At 45.8% G+C, this 27320-nt stretch overlaps 1 protein-coding gene across 1 annotated transcript; it reads left to right on the top strand.

Moving 5' to 3' along the window:
* Positions 1–518: 518 nt before the first annotated feature.
* GCKR (glucokinase regulator) lies at positions 519–24990 on the top strand. Its single transcript, XM_014593106.1, is given in 19 exon segments — positions 519–673; positions 966–1121; positions 1304–1372; positions 2012–2080; positions 2458–2531; positions 2876–2942; positions 3112–3165; positions 4130–4224; positions 7732–7837; positions 11119–11237; positions 11820–11918; positions 12433–12530; positions 12826–12902; positions 13239–13335; positions 13502–13599; positions 13661–13765; positions 19220–19369; positions 23480–23614; positions 24582–24990. Coding segments are annotated over 19 exon segments (1899 nt in total). The 5' UTR covers positions 519–613; the 3' UTR covers positions 24753–24990.
* Positions 24991–27320: the final 2330 nt, after the last annotated feature.

The following is a 27320-nucleotide window of genomic DNA, read 5'->3' as shown; positions in this document are numbered from 1 at the left end:
TCTTTTAGCTTCTATTTCTGTAGCATTTTTTTTTCCCTGTAATATCCAGTTCAGTGTGTGCACACCTGGGGCTCTGAAGTTTGTTGACTTCCTTTTTGAAAGGAGAAGGTAAAATGGGGTCAGTGGAACAGGGGCGGATTGTGTGGGCCGAGCATGTGATCAAGCCATGGCCCAGGTCCTCTGATGTCTGACCCGAGGACCCTAACCTCTGGCCTCCTGAGGCATCCTGGTCCCAGGGCACTTTTACCCAGGAACTCTCACTGGCCTGAATGTTGCCTAGGCTTCAGGTCCTGGGGGAGAGGAGGGCGTCGTGCCTGAGGGCAAGAGTAGTGAATCTCTTGTCTTCATCTTCAGAAGCTGCTGAGTCAGGATGCACTTAAAGAGGAGCCCCAGCAGCTCCCCTGGGGCTACCAGGGGGTTGGGGGCCTACTGACCAGGAAAGGGTGCAGGCAGAGGTGCAGGGGGTGGTGCTCACAGAGGACAGGGTTCTTGAGTTAATAATCATCACTGTGGCCCAGATAAGGCCCTGCCAGCTGGAAGCGGAGTCATCGTGACCAGAGGGGTTTGTGTGGCTGAAGAGACAGGCAGGACCGTGGGGCCACAGCACAGGACCATGCCAGGCACAAAACGGTTTCAACATGTGATTGAGACCCCAGAGCCTGGCAAGTGGGAGGTGAGACCTTTCTCCATGTTGCCTTCGGTACCAACTCCTAGAATCATTTTTTCATCTGGGCTTCCCTCCACCCTAGGTTTCTTCTCTCTCCTTCTTCCTTCTTATCTTTCTTCCTGATTGTCTTTCCCGATTGGCCCAGAATACCAAGTGCAGGCTGGGTTTCTGGTGTGGTGTGTGTGTGTGAGAGTGTGAGTGAAAATGCTGTGCCTGCCGCCACCCCCCACTGCCGGTGCGGCCGGCATACATGACGCTTTGGCTTCCTGCCTCCATCCCTTTCCCTCCTTGCCTCTAGCTGTCAGGGTATGAGGCAGCAGTGCCAATCACGGAGAAGTCAAACCCACTGACCCAGGACCTGGACAAAGCAGACGCTAAGGAAATTGTTCGATTGCTGGGGCAATGTGATGCCGAGATCTTCCAGGAGGAGGGGCAAGCCACGCCCACATACCAGGTGACCCAGAACTACCCCTTGGATACTGCAAGGAAAGATGCAAACCCCAATCCCCTCTCTACCTCTGCCCACCCCCACCCTGGGTCTTGATTTTGGAAACCCTGAGAGCACCTCCACCCAGCACACACTCTAACCCACTGTTCTCCTTTCCTTGGCTTCTGATTATTGCCCATCCCCTACAGAGACTCTACAGCGAATCAGTTCTGACTACCATGGTCCAAGTGGCAGGAAAAGTTCAGGAAGTGCTGAAGGTACTAGCCCTCCATCTCGTTCCTCCTAAGCGTTTGTTTCCCTTTCTCTTATTTCGGTTTCCACTCTTCACTTTTATAGCCCTGCCATCTCCTGTCTTTACTAATCAATAATAATTTTAACTATTATCTGCATAATACTTCTACATTTACAGTGTGCTTTCATACCCACCGTCCTCTCAAAAACCTGTTAAGTTGGTGCTACTGTCTTTATTTTTTCCAGATAAGGAAACAAAGACTTAGAAAGGATAAGCACAGTAGCTTGCTCAAATACACCCAGCTAAGAATTGCAGGATAATGCCGCTTCTATTATTTATTTTTATTTAGATGACAAAGCTCTTGGTTCTTTTTTGGGTAGGATAAGTAAGGATCTGAATAACTAGCTAAGCCAGAGATGGGAGTCAAACAGAAGTTTCTTTCTCTAACTCAATGTTTTTATTTTTTTCTTTGTGTGTGTGTTTGTGTGTGTATGTATGTTTGCGATACCACACTGCCTATGTGCTATTCAGTTTTGTGAATAGAACAAAAGACATGGGATAAAGAGTCTCTCTAATTTCTCTTCCACTACTGACAAAGAAAAAAAAAAATGCCTTCTATAACCTGAGCTGGACCCTGGTGACCTACGCATATTTTCTTTCTCAGGAGCCAGATGGGGGGCTGGTGGTACTGAGTGGAGGGGGCACCTCTGGCCGGATGGCATTCCTCATGTCGGTGAGTTCCCTGACCCTGTTTGACTTCCTACCCCTTCTCGGGAGTGACCATAAAGCTCATCATAGCTAAGTTCCCAGGGAGAGCTCTCACTAGACCTGGGCTCCCGGCCTGGCCCTCTCCTCCAAGAGCTGGATCTCACCATGGGGTCTCACTCATCTGAGCCCATCTGAGGCCCACCAGTTGACTGCCAGTGTCTACATCCCATGCACCCAATTAGTCATCTCCATGCAGTATCTTTAAGGGTCAGATTTCAAGTAGGACTGGTTTAAACACTGGCCTAAGAGAATCATTGTACAGACTCTGTCCTCTAGGAGTTGAAAATCCAAGATAATTGTTCTGTCACTATTATTACCCCTTTATCCTCTCGCCTTGGACAGGTCTCCTTTAACCAGCTGATGAAAGGTCTAGGACAGAAACCTCTTTATACCTATCTCATTGCAGGAGGTGACAGGTACGTCACTTTGGCGTGTGAATGTTTCGTTTGGCTTGAGTAGTGTTATTTAGAAATTGAATTGGAATACCTTTAGACAGAGATTGTGTCCAGTTTGCCTTGGTCTCTACCATTCCTTGTTGCCTTACACTTGGTTCACTTCACATACTTCTGTTGCCCGACCGCCCCGGCAGGTATTTGAGTTTTTCAACCCTACAGAGTGTCTGTCATCATGCCTGGCAGACAGTGGGTGCTTGTTCAGTCTGGGTTTTCCCGTCATTCCCTTCTCTCAATGCAGCTGTCCCAATGAACCAAAAACTTAGGCTTCCAAAGCAGTGCCAATGACCTTGAATCTGTCCTCTTAGGTCCGTAGTGGCTTCTAGAGAGAGAACAGAAGACAGTGCCCTGCATGGGATTGAGGAACTGAAGAAGGTCTGTACTTTGCACTGATAGCAGACAAAGACCTCTGTTCCATATACAAGCCCCGGCATTCAGCCAAAGCCTGTTATCTCCCCTGGTTCTGGCCTGATATCCTCACACAATAGGTCTGTACACTAGAATCCTTCCCTGTTGCACTATCTTGCTCGTCTTCTTCTCCTAGGTGGCTGCTGGGAAGAAGAGGGTGATCGTCATTGGCATTTCGGTGGGACTTTCTGTGAGTGCGAAGACAGATTGAGTGGATCAGTTTTACGGGGTTGGGGGAGCGAGGAATGGAATAGCGTGGAAGATAAATTGAAGTACTAGAAAACAAAATTTGCACAAAGAATTTTGATTTTAGTTCACTAATTTGGACCTAATGGTATGATTGTGGGATGAGGGGGAAGGGGCCCTTTCTCAAAGTAACTGTGTATCAACCTATAAACCATCAAGATAGATGGACTTAGTCCAGAGGTTAGCAAACTATGTTGGCAGGCCAGTCCAACTAGCTGCCAGTTTTTGTAAATCACGTTTTATTGGAACACAGCCATTTGTGTTTACCTACGCTGTGTGGCTTCTTTTATGCTACAGCAATAGGGGTGTTAACGGTTGACAGAGATCATAGGGCCTACAGATGCGGAAACATTTAATGTCTGGCCCTTTACAGAGAACTCCGATCCTGGGCTACTTCCTTCCTGCTTAAAGTATGGTCCCTGCACTAGCAACATTAGCCTGCTGGGTCTTGTGACAAATGCAGGTTTTCAGATCCCACCTCAGACCTGCCGAGTCTGAGACTGCATTTTAACAAGATTCCCAGGTAGTTTGCGTGCATAGGCCTAGGCTAGCTGGCTACAAGTTTCCTTTCAACTCTGTAGCTCTCCGATTCTAAGAATTCACTAAGCAGAAACTGGATTCCAGCAGTATTAGACATAGAAAGAGGTAGGAAAGGAGAATAAGATAGTGCTTTTAAGGGGCTTACAATTGATTTCAATAGTTTTCAGACTTCACTGTGCAGAAGATTTTTCCTTTGCTAACCATGTAGACACCTGGGCCCTCTTCTTCCAATTCGAATCCAGGAGAGCCTAACTAGGCCCAGGAATCTGCATTTCTAATAAACGTTCTGGGGCATTCTCATGCAGATGGGCCATGGGCAGCACTCAGAGTATCTTCTCTGTCCTGCCCTCCTCTCTCCCTGCCATCAGGCTCCCTTTGTGGCAGGCCAGATGGACTACTGCATGGACAACACAGCGGTCTTCTTACCAGTCCTGGTTGGTTTCAATCCAGTGAGTATGGCCAGGTGAGCCCTCTGTAATGAAAGATGGTGACTGGCTAGCCCTGGGGGAGGCAGCAGGGGAACATGTCCAAGTCTATAGTACAACCACAAGGAGAGGACAGATGAGTACAGACTTGTTCGCCAAATCTCAGAATATTAAGGTACATTTGGAGTACCCTGAGCTAGTGAGTTTTCTGGTTGTTGATTGGTTTCCTTCATTATGCTCTCATTTCAAAAAGGACTGAAGGCAGTAAACAAAGGATACATAAATTAGTAAGACAGCATACAACTAAAACAGGGATTAAAGAAGCCAGGAAAACAAAGGCTGGACAATAAAATGAGGTCAGAACAATGCATCCTGCAGAGATGTGTACTTTCATTTGGGGTGAGCTCCAAGCATCTTTTCTTTTTTTTTTTTTTTTGAGAGGTTTTTGCTATAGGGAGTATGCGCTTGCCATATAGACAGAGAGAGATAGAAAGTGAGAAATCACCCCCCGGGGGGATGGCCATGCCACAGTCCCTTCTCCTCCATTCTCCTCTCGGAATCTTGGGCATGCACACACATGTGCCCGGCATGAGTTTAAGCTGCCGGGTCCGGGACTCGAATTGCAGTCGACTACATGGGAGTCCAGCGACATAGCCATTACACTAACTGCTGGTCCCTCCAAGCATCTTTTCAAAGTAGTGGCAGTATGTGCCATTTTGTCCAGCTCCCTCGTTTCAGTTCTCGTTCTCTCTCATCATTCCTGACAACCCTCTGCTCCCCTCTAGCGACTCAAATTTCCACCTTGTTTCCTTCCCTGAGAGGCCTGTGCCATCTGCGCCATGTCACCCCTCCTACCTATACTTCCTTTATTCTCTATCCAGCTGGCCACTCTGATCTCAGGGAAAGTCAACATATTAAACCAGTAGTGCTCAGATGTGGTATTGTGCATGAGCTGCCTGGGAAGGGTTTTTTAAAAAGGAAGAAAGAAGATTCTTAGCTCCCTGGGTAAGAGGTCAGATTTTGAAAGTTTGAGGTAAGGGCCTGAAATAGCGTTATTTTGAAAGCGTCCCTGGAGATTCTTATATACAGCCTGCTTTGGAGAACTCTGCTAATACACCTCTGCAGTGGACCACCTGATAAAGTGAGGGTTTCAAACTGGAGGAATTCCAGAAAGGCTTGTTGATTATTTAGAGAAGCTTCGTGTATTTAGTAGCTGTCTTGGGGAGGGGGTCAAGCTGGCTTCCTTCTGACTCTCTTTTTCAAATCCCAGATTCCAGGCTTGTAGTATAATTCATACGAAGGTGTAAATAAGTCTGAAATACTCCTAACCCTGATTCTTTTCATGGAGGACTCTCCTTCACCAAAAATGTATCTGCGGCAGTGGATGCTAATTTCAGGCCCTGTGACTAAGTGAAATGAAGAATTTCAAACAAAGTAGGCGTGGAGATTTTCCAGTTGTTCCTTCAATCAGTGGCTCCCAAACTTGGCTGATCTTCAGAGTCGTCTGGGAAGCTTTTTAAAAATACAGATTTTTGGGCTCGACTCCAGAAGTACTGAATCTGAATCTCAGGATGGATGTGGTACTCAGAAATGGGTAGTTATTAAAAAACAAAACTGCCCAGGTGACTCTGATGCCCAGCCAAGTATGAGAATCTTGATTTTCAATGACACAGTGTGGAGACTCTCTACTTTTTCTGCTTACGTCTCTACTTTCGTAGGGCTCCAGGAAGTTTCAGAAATAGTTTGAGAACAAATGATGGTAGACACTTTACACAGTGACTTGAAATATGTGAAACTCATCCGCCCTAGAAGTAATACGAAGGAAAAAATATGAAGAGTTTAAGAAGGGATGGAACCTTTACAGGAATGAGATGCTAAGAGGAAATTAGTTATGTCTTGTACAGAGCTAACTCTTTGAGGTCTGCCACAGTGGGTTATTCACAAAGTATCTCCTAGCGAGGTCTTTAGAAATTGGGCCAGCAGGTGGTGTGGATCTGCATTTTAATTTATTTATTAATTTAGAGGAATTTTTTTTGCTATAGAGTGTGTATGCTTGCTAGAGAGACAGAGAGAAAGTGAGAAAACAACCCCCTAGGGGAGGATGGCCACACTGCAATCTCTTCTCCTCCATTCTCCTCTTGGGCTTTTGGGCACACATGCCCAGACATGTATACACATGCCCAGGCATACAGACACATGCACACACATGTGCCTGGTGTGAGTTTCAAGTGACTGAGTTAGGGAATCAAACCATGGTTGACCACGTGGGACTCTGACACTTTAATCAGTATGTCACCTGCTGGCCCCAACCTGTATTATTATTTTTTTTTAGAAAGATTTTTGCTATAGGGCATCCGTGCTTGCCAGAGAGACAGAAAATAAGAAATCACCCCCCCCAAGGGGGATGGCCATGCCACCTTCTCCATTCTCCTCTCGGGATTTTGGGCATGCATGCATACGTGCCTGGTGTGAGTTATAAGTCACCAGGTCCAGGACTTGAACTATGATCTACTACGTGGGAGTCCAGTGAATGTAACCATTCTGTCATCTGCTGGTCCCTCCTGGATCTGTATTTATTTATTTTATTTTTTAAGAGAGATTTTTGCAATGGGCACATGCACTTGTGGAGAGACAGACAGAGAGATAAAAAGTGAGAAATCACCCCCCACAGGGGATGGCTACACCACAATCCCTCCTCCATTCTGCTCTTGGGAGTTTGAGTATACACACACATGCAACCAGCTTGAGTTTTAAGCCACTGGGTCCGGGTCTTGAACCGTGGTCAACTATGTGGAAATCCAGCAACATAACCATTATGCCACCTGCTGGTCCCTGGATCTGTATTTTTTAAAAAAGTCTCAGCTGACTCTGAAGCACTGGGTCTCATATGGCTGCCTTCACAATTCAAGTCCTGGACCCGGCAGCTTGATAAAACACACCGGATGACAGATGTTCCCCCAGGGGTTTATGTGGCCATGACAGCGGGGCTTATGAAAGGACAATGTACAGAAACACTCTGGTCTCAGGCTGTAACTTTAAACATGAGTGCTGACTTTGCTCTGGCCTTAAGTTACGGAATGTTTATTAACCCCTGTTCTTGAGGTTCAAGGACACAGTTTTAAAGTTTTCAAGCACATCGGGGGACCAGCAGTTAGCGTAATGACTATGTCGCTGGACTTCCACGTAGTCGACCGCGGTTCGAGTCCTGGACCCGGTGGCTTAAACTCATCCCGGCCGCGTGTGCGTGTGTGCCCAAGATCCCGAGAGGAGAATGGAGGAGAAAGGATTGTGGCGTGGCCATCCCCCTTGGGGGGTGATTTCTCGCTTTCTGTCTCTCTGTCTCTGTCTGTCTGTCTGGCGAGCACACGCGCCCTATAGCAAAAACCTCTTCCAAAAAAAAAAGTTTTCAAGCACATCTTTCTGTGAAGTTGTTGACCTTTGACTCCAATTCAGTGTGGTCTTTGAACCTGACTCCCAGCGGAGGCCCTTCCTTCAGATCCTCACAGACATCTCTCCCCCTACCTTTGTGTCTCTCTGGACACCAGAAATGACCCCATCGAAGACTGGAATTCAACATTCCGACAAGTAGCAGAGCGGATGCAGAAAATGCAAGAGAAGCAGGAAGCTTTCGTGCTCAATCCTGCAGTTGGGGTATGATGGCCCTCTCCTTTCCTACCCCACCCCTCGTCCCCTTCTCAAGAATCTGGGGATGGATTCTCACTTCCTTAGGGCCTCTGATGTTAGGCTCTGTCTGAGGCATTGTATGTCAATTAAAATGTTATAAATCAAACTCTTCCTTCTCATCTAATTGTTTTCCTTCATTTAAAGAGACTGCCTTTCACACAAGAATACAACTTTAAATCCAACTACTGAGTTCATATCTTAGCTCCAACCACTTACAAATTCTGTGACCTTGCACAGGTTATGTTACCACTCGATTACCACTTTATTATCATCTTTATGGAACTAAAATAGTACCACCTTATTTAGCTGTTATGACTATTTGGTTTATCTTTTTTTCTTAAGAGAGATTTTTTGCTACAGGATGCACACACTCTCTAGAGAGACAGAAAGTGAGAAATCACACCCCCCCCCAAGGGGGATGGCCATGCCACCTTCTCCATTCTCCTCTCGGGATTTTGGGCATGCATGCATACGTGCCTGGTGTGAGTTATAAGTCACCAGGTCCAGGACTTGAACTATGATCTACTACGTGGGAGTCCAGTGAATGTAACCATTCTGTCATCTGCTGGTCCCTCCTGGATCTGTATTTATTTATTTTATTTTTTAAGAGAGATTTTTGCAATGGGCACATGCACTTGTGGAGAGACAGACAGAGAGATAAAAAGTGAGAAATCACCCCCCACAGGGGATGGCTACACCACAATCCCTCCTCCATTCTGCTCTTGGGAGTTTGAGTATACACACACATGCAACCAGCTTGAGTTTTAAGCCACTGGGTCCGGGTCTTGAACCGTGGTCAACTATGTGGAAATCCAGCAACATAACCATTATGCCACCTGCTGGTCCCTGGATCTGTATTTTTTAAAAAAGTCTCAGCTGACTCTGAAGCACTGGGTCTCATATGGCTGCCTTCACAATTCAAGTCCTGGACCCGGCAGCTTGATAAAACACACCGGATGACAGATGTTCCCCCAGGGGTTTATGTGGCCATGACAGCGGGGCTTATGAAAGGACAATGTACAGAAACACTCTGGTCTCAGGCTGTAACTTTAAACATGAGTGCTGACTTTGCTCTGGCCTTAAGTTACGGAATGTTTATTAACCCCTGTTCTTGAGGTTCAAGGACACAGTTTTAAAGTTTTCAAGCACATCGGGGGACCAGCAGTTAGCGTAATGACTATGTCGCTGGACTTCCACGTAGTCGACCGCGGTTCGAGTCCTGGACCCGGTGGCTTAAACTCATCCCGGCCGCGTGTGCGTGTGTGCCCAAGATCCCGAGAGGAGAATGGAGGAGAAAGGATTGTGGCGTGGCCATCCCCCTTGGGGGGTGATTTCTCGCTTTCTGTCTCTCTGTCTCTGTCTGTCTGTCTGGCGAGCACACGCGCCCTATAGCAAAAACCTCTTCCAAAAAAAAAAGTTTTCAAGCACATCTTTCTGTGAAGTTGTTGACCTTTGACTCCAATTCAGTGTGGTCTTTGAACCTGACTCCCAGCGGAGGCCCTTCCTTCAGATCCTCACAGACATCTCTCCCCCTACCTTTGTGTCTCTCTGGACACCAGAAATGACCCCATCGAAGACTGGAATTCAACATTCCGACAAGTAGCAGAGCGGATGCAGAAAATGCAAGAGAAGCAGGAAGCTTTCGTGCTCAATCCTGCAGTTGGGGTATGATGGCCCTCTCCTTTCCTACCCCACCCCTCGTCCCCTTCTCAAGAATCTGGGGATTGATTCTCACTTCCTTAGGGCCTCTGATGTTAGGCTCTGTCTGAGGCATTGTATGTCAATTAAAATGTTATAAATCAAACTCTTCCTTCTCATTAGATGTTTTATCTTCTTTCCAACCCTGTCTCTCAAATCAGTAGTAATCATTAAAACACTCCAATGATCTAGGGCAGTTTCTGCTTGAAAGAACTCTTCTCCATCTCTGTACAGAGCTTCGAACAGCTTTTATCTCATTCTGTCTCTTTCGTATGTTGATATTTCAAATATGGGTTTCTAAAAAAATGGGATGCATTTTCCTTCTTCTGCTTTTCAAAATCATCTCCAAAATTGGGGCCCAGAGGTGCTGTGATGGGTAAAGCACTGGACTCCCTCATAGCTGATTATGGTTCCAGTCCTGGACCTGGTGGCTTGCTTTCTCACTTTCCCCCTCTCTCTCTCTGTCTCTCTCTGGTGAGTGTACATGCCTTATAGCAAATGAAATAATAATAACAATAAAGTTAATTAAATAAATACATTTTTTAAAAAAGTGGATGGGTCTTCTTAGCTCCAGTAGTCCTGCTCATTTTTCCTCTTCAGGACTGTGGATGCATTTTACCAGCACCACCCACCCTTACTTTGACCTCAGCAGGGCCTTAGTCAGATCCCTGTTTGTGCCTCACCATGACTGTCTCCTGATTTATCCTTTTGTGAGATAGGAAGATAAAAACCCTATATTATGCAAGGGTATCTTTCATCTTCCAGATGCTCATCTCTCTTTCATCCTCTCTGTCATTGTTGATTTTCAATCACTTTTTCTCAGTTGCTGTTTGTATCAACCTCTTTGCTGTAATCTCTCTTTTTAAATTTGATGTGCTTTGTTTCATAGCTGTACCACTGCAATGGCTGCTTCATTGGTCTGTCCAAAGCATGTTAAATGTGGCATTTGTATTGACCCACTAATCCCCAAAAATGGTAGTAGTGGTGATAGTAGGTGGGAAGAAAGTTCTTGGAAAGCAAAATCCTATCTTAAAAACCCTTGATCTAGCTGATAAAGGCCCCAATCACTGGGACTTCCCCCCCCAGGGAGTCTTGAATATACCATAGGAATGGCCAGAAATGGCCCTTTTCCTCTCTCCTCTCCTCTCAGTTAAGCCCTCCCCAGCACTCCTTTTTTTTTTTTTTGGAGACGTTTTTGCTATAGGGCGCATGTGGTAGCCAGACAGACAGAGAGACAGAAAGCGAGAAATCACCCCCCAGGGGGGATGACCATGCTGCAATCCCTTCTCCTCCATTCTCCTCTTGGGATCTTGGGCACGCACGCACACGCGCCCGGCGTGATTTTAAGCCACCGGGTCCAGGACTCGAACCGCGGTTGACTACGTGGGAGTCCAGCGACATAGCCATTACTCTAACTGTTGGTCCTCCCAGCACTCCTTTTCACAGCACACTGGGGCTGGTATCATCAACTGCATGCCCAGGGTCACTAACCAGGGGACTCGGGTCCTCCTTTCTCTCCCGATTCCTCCTGATTGTCATTGATGCCTCAGCCTGAAGGTCTCAGTGGCTCCTCCCGGATGAAAGGTGGAAGTGCCACCAAGATCCTGCTGGAAACCTTGTTATTAGCAGCACATAAGACTGTGGACCGAGGCATTGCAGCATCGCAAAGGTAGGGAGGATCTGGACAAAGGAGAAAGAGGGTGGGATAGTGTGGGTGGGAGAATGGCAGGTCCAGATTCAGAAACTGGACTGGTACCAGTAAGATTCACCACTTCCCTCTGGGAAAGGAGCTGGCAAGTGGATGCTGCCATTTTCACTGTGCAGTCACAGAGCATGAATGGTTGTGGGTGAACCCTGGATTTGTCAGCTACAGACCTAATCTCTAAGCCTGCCTGGGCTGCCAAAGCTAGCCTAGCTTCTGAGGGTTCTTTGATTTGGGTGTGGTCTGGTCGTGCAGAGTAGAGTTTGTTCTGCTGTGGCCTCGTTTGCTGCCTGCTCACTCACTCCTTAACTTTCAGATCCTCCTCCCAATGCCCTCCTGATACCCATCACCCTGTTTCTGTTCTTTTGTTTTCTGCCCACTGAAGCCCTTTTTTGTACTTCCTGAATGCAGTCTGGTTCTTCTCTGCATTTCTACCAAAGAACAGCAAAACATAGTTTTAAGGATATTATGTCTCCCCCTCTCTGGGGAGTACCCAGGTTTCTAAGGGAGTACTGGGCTCACCCTGGGAGCTGATGGCTTTCCTCCCAGATGCCTCCTGGAAATTCTGCGGACATTTGAGCGGGCCCATCAGGTAACCTACAGCCAAAGCCCCAAGATTGCAACCTTGATGAAGCAAGTCAGCACCAGGTATGTGGTATGTGTTTGGAGAGAGATATGGCTTAGATGGGAAAGTCTTGAGAACCAGACAGCCTCGAGACATGTAAAGATAGTGAGGGTATGGGGCCCACAGGTGGCATGGTGGTTGAAGTACTGGACTCCCACATGGACCATGGTGTTTTGAGTCCCAAACCTGACAGCTGAAAAATCATGCCAGGCATGCGTGTGTGCCCAAAATCCCAGAAGGAGACTGGGGGAGAAGGGATTGTGGTGTGTCCATTTCCTGGAGTGGGGTGTGATTTCTCACTTTCCCTCCCACTGTCTCTCTGTGGTGAATGCACATCCCCTATGGCAAAAACCTAAAAAATAAAATAAAATAAAATAAAACGAAATAAGATAAAATAAAATATGGTAAGGGTAATGAGTCTGCATGTTAGAGGGTCTTGGTAGGCTCCTTGTTTACCCCTGTGTTTTCCCCAAGCATCTCTCTCCTGTTTTCACTGTGATCTCTCCTCTCATGCCTTGACTTCTGACTTGTCCTCAGCCTGGAGAAGAAAGGCCGAGTGCACTTGGTTGGCTGGCAGACCCTTGGCATCATTGCTATCATGGATGGAGTAGAGTGCATCCACACCTTTGGCGCTGGTGGGACCCCAGTCCAGATGTTGCCCCTGATCCCAACCAACTGTTCTGCTATCCAAATACTCTCTTACTCCCAACCCATCCTGCTCTATCTAAACAGCATCTCAGTAAAAGGTCCTTCCTTTGAACCCTGACTCAGTCCTTGATCCTTCCACTTCACCCTCGTGCTTAGCTATGGCTACCCATATGGGTTACCCCTCACCCCATACCCCACTTGCTGCTTCCCTCCCAGTCCCATTGACATGCTTTCTTTCCCATCAAGTTATCACTCCTCTCTTCCTGACCTTAAACTTCCCAGATTTCCGAGATGTCCGTGGCTTTCTCATTGGTGATCACAGTGATATGTTTAACCAGAAGGCTGAGCTCACCAACCAGGTCAGGGCAAGGGGAAGTGCTGCAGATCATTGGTGTGCCAAGGGTGGGAGAAAAGGGAACTATGGGATAGTCTAGAGAAGGGAATATGGGTCAGAGTCAAGAGACTTTTGAGGAGGCACAGGGAGTATGGACAGCTCTCACCTCCTAAACCTGGCTCTAGTCCACTACTGGCTTCATTGTCTTGGGTGAAACACTTTACCTTTTTGAACCTTGATTTTTTTTTTTTTTTTCATCTGTAGACAAGAGGGCTGTGTTAGATGTCTTCTAAGGTTCCTTTGAGTCTTCAAGTCTGAGAGAGTTTTCCTGGAAGGACACTCCCATTTTCTTTTGCCCCAGGGTCCTCAGTTCTCCTTCTCCCAGGAGGATTTCTTGACTTCCATCCTGCCATTCCTCACGGAAATCGACACTGTGGTCTTCATTTTCACCCTGGATGGTAAGGGGGAAGATGAGAGTGTGGGGTGATGGGACAGAGGCTGTCATTCTTCTAGGGGACATTCACCTGCTCCAAGGGAGGGATGGAGTGAGTGTTTTAACTAGGCCCCAAGGGAGCAGAAACAGCTGCACAGTCAACCTTTCAGCTCTGTGGCCTCATGTCTTAGATAACCTCAAGGAGGTGCAGACCCTAGCAGAGCAGGTGAGGGAGAAGACCTCCAACATTCAGGCCCTGGCACACAGCATTGTGGGGCAGTCCTTGCCGGTAAGCAGCTATCCTGGAAGAGGGGACCCTGGTCGGCCATTACAGCCAGGCCTGCCTGAAGATGCCTCTCCTGTTCCTCTTTCTCTTCAGACCCCGCTGAAGTTTTTTCATCATCAGCATTACATGGCCATTGCTTTTTTTTGAATATGAAGGAAACTTTGTCCAGGTATGGGAATGAGAAGGGAATGTCTGCAGGGAGGACCTCGGAGGGGGAGGGATTCCAGGAATTTGGAGACCCAAGGCTGGAGGCTAGAAAGCTCCAAGGGTCTGGCCTCTGCAAAGCCAGCTGGGCAAGTGCTTGGGCTACCAGATCATTAGTGAGTGTTCCCAGGGCAATGGACCACTGGGATCAGCTCTCTCTAGGAATAGGCAAAAAGTGCAGAACAGGCCACAAGGCACCTGAATAGATGTTCATTTGCCCTTTGGGTCAGGTTAATTGTCAATGCTATAGTCATCGTAATTATACAAACACCTTGAGGCAGTTTTTTTTTTTCCCCTCAAGTTATGCTATGCTGAATTCCCAGAGCGTAGTATTCACAGATACACTTCCCGCTTGCTAAGGAAATTATAATCCAATAAAAGCACTGATAATAATCACAGAGATAGGGCCAGCTGGTGGCATGGCGTTTAAAATGGCTGAGTCCCACTCACCAACTGTAGGTTTGAATCCCAGACTCGCAGTTTGAAAAAGCATGCTGGGCACATGTGCATGTGTGCCCAAAATCTTGAGAGAGAGCAAGAGAGAGAGAGAGACAGAGTGTACCTTCTAATAGGTTATGGTCACTGTAATCCCTTTTTCCTCATTTCTTTATCCCATCAGGATTTGGGGCACACACACATATGTTCTGGTCTCTCTAAAAAAAGAGAAAGAATTCTTTTAAATAATTATTTATCTTATTTTATTTTATTATTACTAATAATTTTTTATTTTGACCAGAGAGAGAGAGAGAGACAGATAAAAAGGGAAAGTGAGAAAGCAAGCCTCCAGGTCTGGGACTCGAATCATAGTTAACCATATGGGAGTCCAGAGCATTAACCACCACACCACCTGCCAGTCCCAAGTATGTAAATTTTTAAAACTCTTTTATAGGGACTGGCAGGTGGCATGGTGGTTAAAGGTGTTGGGCTCCCACATGGCTGACCGTGGTTTGAATCCCAGACCTGGTGGCTTGTTTTCTCATTTTCTCTCTCTCTCTCTCACTTTGTCCCTCTCTGGTCAAATTAGAAATTAATTAAATAAAGTTAGATAAAATAATTCTTTATTAAAAAAAACCCTCTTTTATATATATGGTCAAATTGATCTCCAAAATTGATCTCCAAAGAGGTTTCTAAATCCTGACAGAATGGAGAAATGAAGGAGAAAGGATTGTGAAATTTCTTGTTCCCTCACACCCTTATAAACTCTGGGTAGTATTCTTTTTGATCCTCACTAATTAAGCAAAGCAATAAAACAAAAGGTATTTCAGGCCCAGCCATAGTGGCATGTACTGGTTAATGCTGCTACTCACCAGCGAAAGGTCACATGGGAAACTGTGTTTGATTCTCACTCATGGGACAAACATAAACTTTAAAAGTAAAGAAATACGTGGCCGGCAAGTGACATGGTGGTTAAAGGCACTGGATTCCCACATGGCCAACTGTGTTTTGAGTCCTTGCTTTCTCACTTTCCCTCACTCTCTCTCTCTCTCTGTTTTTCAAATTAAATAATAATAATAAAGTTAAATAAAAATAATTCTTAAAAAAAAAAAAAAAAGGGAAACAAATACAGAGGCCAGCAAGTGGTGTGGTTGAGGCACTGGACTCCCACAAGGCCAGTCATGGTTTGAGTCCCAGACCTGGTGGCTTGAAAATCATGCCTAGCATGTGTGTGTCTGAGTGTATGTTTGTGTGTGGCAGGGGGGGGTTTGTGTGTGTATGTGTGTGCCCAAAATCCCAGGAGGAGAATGGAGGAGAAGGGATTGTGGCGTGGCCAATTCCCCGGCAGGGGAGTGATTTCTTACCTTCCCTCTGACTGTCTCTCTCCAGTCCACACTCTATGACAAAACCTTAAAGAAAAAAAAAAAAAGGAATTGTTTGAATAAGGAAGCTTTCATTAGGGCATGCACATCTTTAATTGTAAATTGTTTTTAAGATCAAATTTTGCCATGTTCAGACCTTTCTGCCTCAGCCTAGGAACATTTTTAATATAAACTGTCCCACATTTTTATTTTGAAAAATTTCACACCTACAGAAAAATTGCAAGAATAGTACAACGAACATCCCTGTACTTTTCCTAGAGTCACCAATCATTAGCATTTTGCTGCATTTGCTTTATCTCTCTTTTTCCTCTGAATCTTTTTTTTTTTTTTTTTTTAGGGAACTTTTTGCTGTAGGGGGCGTGCCTTCCCCAGAAAGACAAAGAGAAACAGAGAGATAGAAAGCGAGAAATCACTCCCCCCCCCCCGGGGGGGGATGGCCACACCACAATCCCTTCTCCTCCATTCTCCTCTCGGGATCTTGGGCACACGTGCACATGCACCTGGCGTAAATTTAAGCCACCAGGTCTGGGACTCGAACCGCGGTCGACTACATGGGAGTTCAGCAACATAGCCATTACACTAACTGCTGGTCCCTCCTCTGAATCATTTGAAAGATAATTGGAGATAGCATGATACTTCACAGTAATTACTCTGGCATGAGTCCTCTAAGAACAAGGGCATTTGTCTATATAACTACAATATAAGTATCCACCTAGGAGTTGGACAATGAATACTATTATCTAATATCCAGACCATATTCAAATTTCCCCAATAAAAACTATAAACTATAGTTTTTATTTTCCAGATCCAGGATCCAATCAAGAATAATGCATTATATTTAGTTATTAGATCTCTCTTTCTCTCTTTTTTAATCTAGACAACTTCCTCAACTCTTTTTTCTTTTTTGTCTTTCATGATGTTGCTATTTTAAAAGACTAGCTAATAAATTATGGTTATACTACACATACAATTTTTAAAAAATTTGCTATAGGGCATGCGCACTCACAAGAAAGAGTCAAAGAGAGACAGAGAGAGGGATTGTGAGAAGCATGCTCTCGGGGGAGGGTCACGCCACAATCCTTTCTCTTCCATTCTCCTCTTGGGATCTTGGGCACGCACGCACACGTGCCTGGCGTGAGTTTTAAGCCACCGGGTCTGGGACGCGAACCGCGGTCGACTACGTGGGAGTCCAGTGACATAGCCATTACGCTAACTGCTGGTTCCCTAGCCCAATTGTTTTTTTTGAATGTATCTCGTTTCAAATTTGCCTGATTGTTTCTTCCTTATATTTAGGTTGAAATTTTTGGCAGGAGAACTTCTTTGGAGAGATATGGCCTGTATCATTATATCATCTCAGGAGGGCATCCCCTTTGTGCCTTTACTGTTGATACTACATTTCTTCTTTTTCTTTCTTTTCTTTTTTTTTTTTTTTTTGGAGAGGTTTTCGCTACAGGGCACGTGCGCTCACCAGACAGACAGAGAGAGACATAGAGACAGAAAGCGAGAAATCACCCCCCAGGGGGGATGGTCATGCTGCAATCCCTTCTCCTCCATTCTCCTCTCGGGATCTTGGGCACGCACGCACATGCGCCTGGTGTGAGTTCTAAGCCACCGGGTCCGGGATGCGAACCGCGGTCGACTACGTGGGAGTCCAGCGACATAGCCATTACGCTAAGTGCTGGTTCCCCGATACTACATTTCTTTTCTTTTCTTCTCCTTTTTTTTTTAGTTCACTGTAGAGCACATGTGCTCACTGGAGAGAGAGAGAGAGAGAGAGACATAGAGAGAGAGAGCGCGATCACCCTTCTGGGGGGGATGGGCATGCTGCAATCCCTTCTCTTCCATTCCCTCAGTATTTTAGGTACACTTAACAGCAGGTCCAGGACTCAAATTGCGCAGCTGGCCGTGTGGAATCCTGTTGCCTTAACCTCCACGCCACCTGCTGGTCCCAGTGATGCTATATTTCATCATTCAGTTAATGTGGTGTCTGTCAGATTTCTCTGTGCCCTATTTCTCAGCAACTTTTCACCTAATAGTTATTTGAGAGGTTTTTGCCTTAGGGCATGTGTGCAAGGGTTGAGGGGTGGGATAAACACATAGTGAGAAGGAAAGTGAGACATTGCCTCCTGGGGAGATGGCCATGCTGCAATCCTTTCTCTTCCATTCTCCTCTTGGGATCTTGGGCACGCATGCACATGGACTGGGCATGAGTTTTCAAGTCACTGGGACCAAGGCTCGAACTGCTGTTGGCCATGCGGGAGTCCAGCAATGTAACCACTACGCTATCTGCTGGCCCCACTATGGTAGTTTTAAAATTATTTATTTTTATATCCCTTCCATCTATATTTATGAGATGGCATTCTTCTATAAAAACAAAACAAAGCAAAAACAACAACAAAAATCTTTTATCTTAGGCCAGTCCCATAGCTTAGTGGTTAAGGGCATAAGATCCCACATGGGAGGGGCTGGCAGGTGGTGTGGTGGTTAAGGTGCTGGACTCCCACATGGTTGACCACAGTTCAAGTCTTGGACCTGGCTGCTTGCGTGTGCGAGATCCCACATGGGCAACAGAGGCTCAATTCCCTGTCCAACAGCTTGAAAAACAGGCCAGGAGTATGTATGTATGCCCCAAATATTGACAGGATGGAGAAATGAAGGTGAAAGGGTTGTCAAGTGACCAGGCATCATTGAGGGATGCTTTCTCCCTCTCCTTCTTCTCTGTCTCTGTCCCTGGTGAGCACATGTGCCCTCTGCCAATTAAAAAAAAGAAAGAAAGGAATGAAGGAAGGAAGGAAGGAAGTCCCAAAGGAAGGAAGGAAAGGATAGAGACCTAGTTCACAGAGTCATTAAAAAGATTAACTGGAAATCATTTTTCTTTCTTTTTTTTTTTTTTTTTGAGAGGTTTTTCGCTATAGGGCGCGTGCGCTCGCCAGACAGACAGAGAGAGACATAGAGACAGAAAGCGAGAAATCACCCCCCAGGGAGGATGGTCACGCCGCAATCTCTTCTCCTCTATTCTCCTCTCTGGATCTTGGGCACGCACGCACACATGCCCGGCGTCAGTTTTAAGCCACCAGGTCCGGGACGTGAACCGCAGTCGACTACGTGGGAGTCCAGCGACATAGGCATTACGCTAACTGCTGGTTCCCTGGAAATCATTTTTCAACAAACATGTTTTGATCGGCAACTGTGTGTCAGCCATTGTCAAAAAGACTAGTGCTCTAGAACAAAGACCCCATCTCTGCCCTCAAGGAGCCTGTGATTTAGTGAAATAAATTCGAGGACTTTCATTCCTCCTCTGATACCCTGATACCCAAAAGGAAAGTTCTGGTAAGAGAAAGACCTGTTGTGCAAAGTCTCAGAGAAGATCGATGTCCATCCAGGGTTCAAAACCACAAATAACAAGCCATCAGGTTTGCCTGGGACTGACTTGGTCTGCACCTACTATCCAAACCTAAATTCTGGGCTGGTCAAATTGTGTTTGTGTTTTGGTCCCAGGTTTCAACAACAGTTTTTTTTTTTAATCTAACAGTAGGGTCCCTTTACCTTGCTCCTCGCCTGTCCTCTAATTTTCAATACCCCTATGTGTCTGCTCTCTTTAGAAGTTCCAGCGTGAGCTAAGCACCAAGTGGGTACTGAATACGGTGAGTACAGGAGCCCATGTGCTGCTCGGGAAGATCCTACAAAACCACATGCTAGACCTCCGCATTAGCAACTCCAAGCTCTTCTGGCGGGCCCTGGCCATGTTGCAGGTAAGGACAGGATGGGGTGTGGCTGTCTGGGACCTGGCCTCAATGCCAAGGTTGGCATAGGAGAGGATTTTGCAGAAGTATGGCAATGTGTGTGACTTTTCTCTGTGCCTTCCCTCCTAACAGGAGCCTACTCCTCTCTAAGGAATGTGTGTATGCACAGCTATGTATTTGTGAAACTGTCACTATTAGGCAAGACTCTTTCCATTACAAATATGGGACAGAGTGGGCAGCAGGTGGTATGGTGGTTAAGGTGCTAGACTCCCTCATGGTTAACCATGGTTCGAGTCCCAAACCTGGTGCTTTGCTTTCTTGCTTTCCCTCTCTTTCTCTGTCCCTCTCTGGTGAACACACCTGCCCTATAGCAACTTAAAATAATAATAACAATAATAAATAACATTAAATCAATAATTTTTTAAAAAATGGGACAGAAACCCAATTTAGGCTCTCAAGGCAAATGACTACTCTTGCAACTGAACAGTCAGGGTAGATGGGTCCACATTCTCTAACACTGTGCTCCAGATCCTTCAGTCCTTAGTTTGACTTTGCTCTGATTCTCGGGAAGGTTTTCTCCATGAGAAAGCAACCTGAAATCCTATGAATTTAGCAATCTAGAGGGAAGAGTTTGTCTGTGCCTGGGATTTTTAAAAATGCCTGGGAAGGACTCTCATTATCTTGGCTTGGGTCACATACATGTCCCCAAACCAAACACTGCTCTCTAGGGGAAGGGGCACTCTTCCCAGTTTGGCTCATGTGCTTTCCCTTCAAGATGGTGGCAGAGGAAAGGGAGGGCGAGGAGCCTCAATCAAACCTCATACTCTGAACTTGGGGGAGCAATAGTTGCCCAGAGGAATGTCAAGGTGCAGGTACCAGAAGGAGAAGGCATGGAGGCTGAGCAGATAGCACAACAGATGGTCATGAAAGTAGGGTTGCCAGATTTAGCAAATAAAAATACAGGACACTCAGTTAAATTTGAATTTCAGATAAATAAAGAATTTTTTTTTTTTTAGTATAAGTATGTCCCATGGAATTTTTAAGACATACATGAATTTTTTCATTATTTATCTGCTGAATAAGCTGGCAGCCCTCCATGAAAGGAATCAATGGATGGACATTTGGTGAGCACTTACCAGGTCTCTAAAAGAACCCCTTTTTTTTTGCTACAGGTTGCATGTACTCATCAGAGAGTGAGGGAAAGTGAGGGAGAGAGAGAGGACAGAGAGAGGGAGAGAGAGAAAATGAGAAAGCAGAGAAATAGCCACACTGCAATCCTTTTTTCTTTATTTTTCTCTTGGATTTCTGGGCATGCATATACGGGCACCTGGTGTTTTTTTCAAGTCACTAGGTTAAGGACTTGAATTGCACAGTCAGCCAGGTGGGATCCAGTCACCTTACCAACTGCACTGCCAGCTGACCCACGATCTACAGTCTTAACTGAGGCCCAACAAAGTTATCAAAAAGGTGAGGTCATTATGTACTATAGCAAAACAGAGGCTTTATGTTAGAGGAGCTAGGAACTAAGGTTGGTGGTGGCCATGGCTTGGAACAGTAAAGGACAGAAAACCATTTCTGTTGGAAAGGGCATTGGTCCTCCCCTAAATATTTCCTGAGACACTATTTGAAATTGGGAGTGAACATGATCAAGACCTGTCTCAAGGTGGAGTAACTGGGAAAAGAATTTAAATGGGAGTGACTCAAGGCAGCCACAGCAGAGAGAGCTGAGAGCCTGGCTCAGTCCATCTAGAGAGGAGGTGGCCTGGTTAACACAGATAAGGAGATTAGTGACCAATACTTGAGGACCAGCTTCCACTCATTGATTTTTGGATATCTAAGAGAGGAACAAATGAGAAAGGAAAAATTCTTAAGTTATTTTAAATGGAGATTTGATTTATTCTCCATTTGGAATGGACTAAGGTATGGCCTGTGGATATTCCTACCCAGTTATAAAACTTCTGCAAATGAAACTGTACATTTTCAGGGGCAAGTAGGTGGTGTGGTGGTTAAGGGTGCTGGACTCCCACATGGCTGACTGTCGTTCGAGTACCAGACCTGGCAGCTTGCTTTCTCACTTTATCTCCCTCCCTCTCGTCACATTGAAATAAGTAAATAAATAAAGTTAAAGAATGATTTATTTAACTTTATTCATTCATTTATTCTAATTTGACCAGAGAGAGACAAAGAGAGAGAGAGAGGAAGAGAGAAAGCAAGCCACCAGATTCAGGACTCTAACCGTGGTCGGCCATGTGGGAGTGTCTAACACCTTAACCACCATGCCACCTGCTGGTTCCCTAAATAAAATAATTCTTAAAAAAAAAAAAAAGAAAGAAATTGTACATTTTCGGCAGAAAAGGGCTGTCATTTTCCTAAGAGAGATTAGAGCCAAAGAGGGAACAGGGAGGGTCTCTAGGATGCAAAGTTATGTTTCCCGTTTGACCCAAGAGCTGGTGCTAGTGACCATTTTGCCAAACTCATAATCAGATGTCTTATATTCTGGTGGCCACATTTACTATTAACCCTATATTCACTTTTCCCCTAATTCCTGCACTTATCTATACTATGATTTTGAGTCTAAACCAAGAGACTTGTTAACTTAGAATGCACCCCAAATCCAGTGAGAATGTAATAGGTGATATAGAACACTGTAGTGTAGGGACCAAGGAAAAGAGTGGTTAGGCAGGTATCCCCAAAGGGCCAATAAACAACTTTCTATTTCTATCAGAGGAATGAAGAGGAAAATCGACCTGGCAAGGGCAATACTATGTGATCAGCAATGGAAGCAGTCTTCATAGATAAACAGTCTTTTAAGAAATTTTAAAGTGTATAGGGCCAGTGGGTGGCGTGATGGTTACGCTGCTGGACTTCCACATAGTCAAGCGCAGTTTGAGTCCCAGACCTGGTGGCTTCAAACGCATGCTGGGTGCATATGTGTGCGTGCCCAAGATCCTGAGAGGAGAATGGAGGAGAAGAGATTGAGGCGTGGCCATCCCCCCGAGCGGTGATTTCTTGCTTTCTGTCTCTCTGTCTCTCTCCGACAAGTGTACATGCCCTATAGCAAAAATCTCTCAAAAAAACTTTTTAAAGTTTAGTTATTTCTTCCATGAGTGAGAGAGAGACAAAGAGAGAGAGAAAGAGAAACAGAGAGACAGTACCCCCAATAGGGTCTCGACTGTGACCTACCCGCAGCCTCAACCAACTCTGGATCCTGGGCACACACAGGCTCTATGTACGCAGGGAAGTCTCCAGATGCAAACCTGGTTGGCTGTCAGTCAGCCTTGAAAGTGTTCTATTTACTGTAGCGCCATTGTTCCGCCCACGAACAAACTTCACAGCAGGGAACCAGCAGTTAGCGTAATGGCTATGTCGCTGGACTCCCACGTAGTCGACCGCGGTTCGCGTCTCGGACCCGGTGGCTTAAATCTCACGCCGGGCGCGTGTGCGTGCGTGCCCAAGATCCCGAGAGGAGAATGGAGGAGACGGGATTGCGGCGTGACCATCCCCCCTGGGGGGTGATTTCTGGCTTTCTGTCTCTATGTCTCTGTCTATCTGGCGAGCGCACGCGCCCTATAGCGAAAACCTCTCCCCCCAAAAAAAAAAAAACAACTTCACAGCAGGACTTGGCTGGGGGAAAATTAGGAGTCCGATCACCAACTAATGGGTTCGAGGGACACAGCTGAAAATTTTATCCATTTGCCATTAATTCCCCAGTTTGTCCAGCCATCGAAGCACACCAGCCACCCAATTTTTTTCTACACTCAGGGATTATGAGTTTGGAATTGCCTGCACAAGCGACGGTCTCTACAGTCCATTCAACTAGTCTTCAGAATCTCCTCTCGGGATTTCTGCCTCCCATTCTCCCAATTCCTTCCTTCTTTCTCTTTTTATAAAAATATTTATTTATTTATTATTTAATTTGCTCCAGGCAAATAGAGAGAGAGATTGAGAAAGCAAGCTACCAGGTCTGGTACTTAAACTGCAGTCACCCATGTGGGAGCCCAATGTTTTAACCACCATACCACCTACTGGCTCCCTCTCCTGGTGCCTTCTTTTCCTTAAGGCCAGTCTTAGTTCCCCTGGCCTTCTAGTCCAACACTGACCAAATTCTTTCTTTCATAGCGGTTCTCTGGACAGTCCAAAGCTCAATGCATCGAGAGCCTTCTACAAGTGATCCACTTTCCTCAGCCACTGTCAGACGATATTCGGGCCGCTCCCATCTCCTGTCACATCCAGATCGCACATGAGAAAGAACAGGTATCCTGCCTGCTGCTAGTCATTCCATAAACACTTACTGAATATTTTCAATGTCTGGAAACTTTTTTAAAAAAGAAATATTTATTAAGTTCCATTTTAAAATTATTATTATTTTTATATTTTTGGTTCTCTTTCCTCCAAGTATTATTAATGGACATTTCATATACACTCTGCTGTAAGCATCACCCTTTTCTTTTTTAAAAAAATTATTTTATTTAACTTTATTTATTTATTTATTTTACTTTGACCAGAGAGGAACAGAGAGAGAGAGAAAGTAAGCCACCAGGTCTGGGACTTGAACTATGGTTGGCCATGTGAGAGTCCAGTGCCCTTAAGCACTACGCCACCTACTAGCCCCTTATTATTATTTTTTAATCTGACCAGAGAGAAACACAGGGGGAGAGAGAGAGAGAGAGAGAGAGAGAGAGAGAGAGAGAGAGAGAGAAAGCAAGCCACCAGGTCTGGGAATCGAACCATTGTCTGCCATGTGAGTTCAGAGCCTCAACCACCATGCCACATGCTGACCTCCAATGTCTAGAAATTTGCTTAGCACTGAGTTTACAAAGTTCAGTGATGATCTGCCCACAAGGATCTCCTGATTCATGGGGAAGACATGATTGTGACAAGTGGTCACAGAGTGTGGGAAAACAAGTGCTGCTAGGGCACAGAAAAGAAGTCTTTTAGTAGGGGAATCAGGAAAGCAAGAGAGGAGGGGTCTTTGGATTTTGAAGGATGAACAAAAGTTTTCTGGGTCAGGGTGAAGCATTAATTATTGGTTTTGTCCCATCATAGTACTACTTTCTAGTAAATGTTCTACTCTAGTAAATGTTCTAGTATATATTTCTACCTTCTAGAAAACATTCTGCAGCCAACCTTGTGGCTCCTGACTCCCACCCAAATGCGTGGAACCTCAAGGGCTTCTTCTCAGATGACCTCACTTTTTCAGGCTCCCTGTCTTTCTCCACAGGTGATCCCGATAGCCTTGCTGAGCCTTCTGTTCCGGTGCTCCATCCCTGAGGCGCAGGCATACCTGGCTGCAGCTCCTTCTGTCTGTGAGGCTGTCAGGAACGCCCTCACTGGGCCAGGTAGAAAGCGCAACGCAGACCCCCTGGAGACTCTAGAGCCTGCTGTGCAGTGAACTGGTTTCCTGGACACGTGAAGGGGGCCTGCCCTGGCCAGCCTGGGCCAAGGGGACTTGTGTCAGCAGCACACATGGCGGGAGGGAGAGGCCCAATTTCTAGGAGTACCAGCAGCCCAAGGCGGGGAGAAGGATTCTCTCCATTTTGGGGGAGAGTTCTTGCTCTTGACCCCGTGGTTTCCACTTTCACTGGCTTATTATGATTTCAGAAATAAAACTAAATGTCTTATTTTAAAAAGTTACTGCTCCAAAGTCAGTAGAGTAGAAGTGGGGTGGGGTGGGTGTCATGGGCCAATTCCAACAGCAGATTTGTGTCTTTAATTCTCCCCATTCTTTCACGGGCCCTGATCCAAACCTTATCCAGCATCACTATACCCCCGTCTCCAACCTGTAGGTATGCGGGCACACATAAATATACACACATACATTCTAGCCCTACCCAGGCACAAAAAACAAGAAGGAGTAGGAACTTTCAGATAATTCAAGAAAAAAGAGAAAACAGTAAGTTCCTGACATAGGACACCCAGAAAAAGGCAGTCCTGATTAGATAGATATGCAGGATCCTTATCACTGGAATTTATGCTGTGTCCACACATTAGACCAGGAAGTGAGGGTCACACCCCCATGTCTGTACGATGAACATAAGGAACTCGGGGAGTGCTGAGCACCCTTTGGCAGCAAGATCTAACAAACACTAGGAAGCCTATTCTGTCCATTTTAGACCTCAGCTGTCATGTGTTTTGCCAAATCAAGGCCTGTCATCCAGATCCAGGCCAGCTCTTCAGGGCCTGTGACCTATGGCTCCAGTAGTGGAGAGCTGGCTCCCTCTGGTGCCTGAGAATGTCCATGTAACAGACACCCAGGAACATTCCTCTGAGGATAAAAATTCTCTGTTTGGAACTAAGAAGTCAGATTCTGTTTTTTTTTTTTTTTCTTTCTTGTTTTTAAGAATTATATATTTGGGACCAGAAGGTGGCATGGTGTTTAAGGCGCTGGATACTCCCACATGGCCGACCACGGTTCTAGTCCCGGGCCTGGTAGCTTACTTTCTCGCTTTCTCTCTCTCTCCCTCTCTGTGTTTCTATCTGATCAAATTAAATTAAAAAATAAAGGAATGAATACATAAAATTAAATAAAAATAATTAAAAAAGAATTATACATTTAATTTTATTTATTCATTTAATTATTTAATTTGACCAGTGAAAGACACACTGAGAGAAGGAAAGTGAGAAAGCAAGCCACCAGGTCCAGGACTCAAACCATGGTTGGCCATGTGGGAGTGTCAAACGCCTTAACTACCACGCCACCTGCTGGCCCATCAGATTCTGTTTTATGAGGAAAGCATGAACAGCTTTTTTAGGGCAGCCATAAGGCCCCTCTATACATCTGTGGGACTCCAGCCTCTATCTGAGCTCTGTTTTACTGTTCTACATCTTTTCATTGGTGCTAAGCTCGTTAGCCCACTCCCCTTTCTCCAGTAAATGCTCTCACAGTGTCTTCTGAGTGTTACCCCTTTGTCTTTCACTCTCCCAAAGCACCTCTTCCTAATGCTACAAATCAAGATGGCTGAAGTGATGCCAGCAGGTGGCATGGTGGTTAAGGGTGCTGGATTCCCACATGGCCAACTGCGATTTGAGTCCTGGACCTGGTAACTTGGTAACTTCCTTTCTCACTTTCCTCTCTCTCTTGCTTCTCTCTCTGGTCAAAATTGAAATAAATAAATAAAGTTAAATAAAACATTTAAATAAAAATAAATAGGCTTGAACAGCTTTATTTAAAAAAAAGATGGCTGAAGTTAGGAAAGAATCCTGCAAAGGCCCTCTGATTCTCCTTTTTTTTTTTTGGGGAGAGGTTTTTTGCTATAGGGCGTGTGCGCTCGTCAGACAGACAGAGAGAGACATAGAGACAGAAAGCGAGAAATCACCCCCCGGGGGGATGGTCACGCCGCAATCCCTTCTCCCCCATTCTCTTGGGGTCTTGGGCACGCACGCACACGCGCCCAGCGTGAGTTTTTTAAGCCACCGGGTCCGGGACGCGAACCATGGTCGACTTACGTGGGAGTCCAGCAACATAGCCATTACGCTAACTGCTAGTTCCCTGGGCCCTCTGATTCTCTTTATCCATACTCAGTCCCATGTGTTTTCCTTCTTTCTTTTTTTTTTTTTTTTTCCAGTTTGCTATAGGGCGTCTTCACTTGCCAGAGAGAGACAGAGAGGGAGAGAGAAAGTGAGAAAACACAACCCAGGGGATGACCACGCCACAGTGTCTTCTCCTCCACTTTTCTCTAGGGCTTTTGGGCATGTACGCACACACGTATGCTTTACAAACTGCCAGGTCTGGGACTTGAATTGGTCAATTGGCCATGTGAGAGCTAGCTGCCTTAACCACTATGCCCCGCCCCCTCCAGCTGGCCATCCCATGTGTTTTCATTGGGTAAATTCAGCTCTCATCTTGGCATCAGCAGAGTCAAGTGAGAGAAAGATACCTGACTTTCTAGGGTCCAAGAGGGTAGAGCACAGTGGCCTCACCTCCCATGTGGATGGGATATGGTACAAAATTCCATTTCCC

Source organism: Tupaia chinensis, unplaced genomic scaffold (assembly GCF_000334495.1).
Source record: "Tupaia chinensis unplaced genomic scaffold, TupChi_1.0 Scaffold139757_1, whole genome shotgun sequence".
Taxonomy (NCBI): Eukaryota; Metazoa; Chordata; class Mammalia; order Scandentia; family Tupaiidae; genus Tupaia; species Tupaia belangeri.
This window is presented reverse-complemented; position numbering and strand designations above follow the sequence as displayed.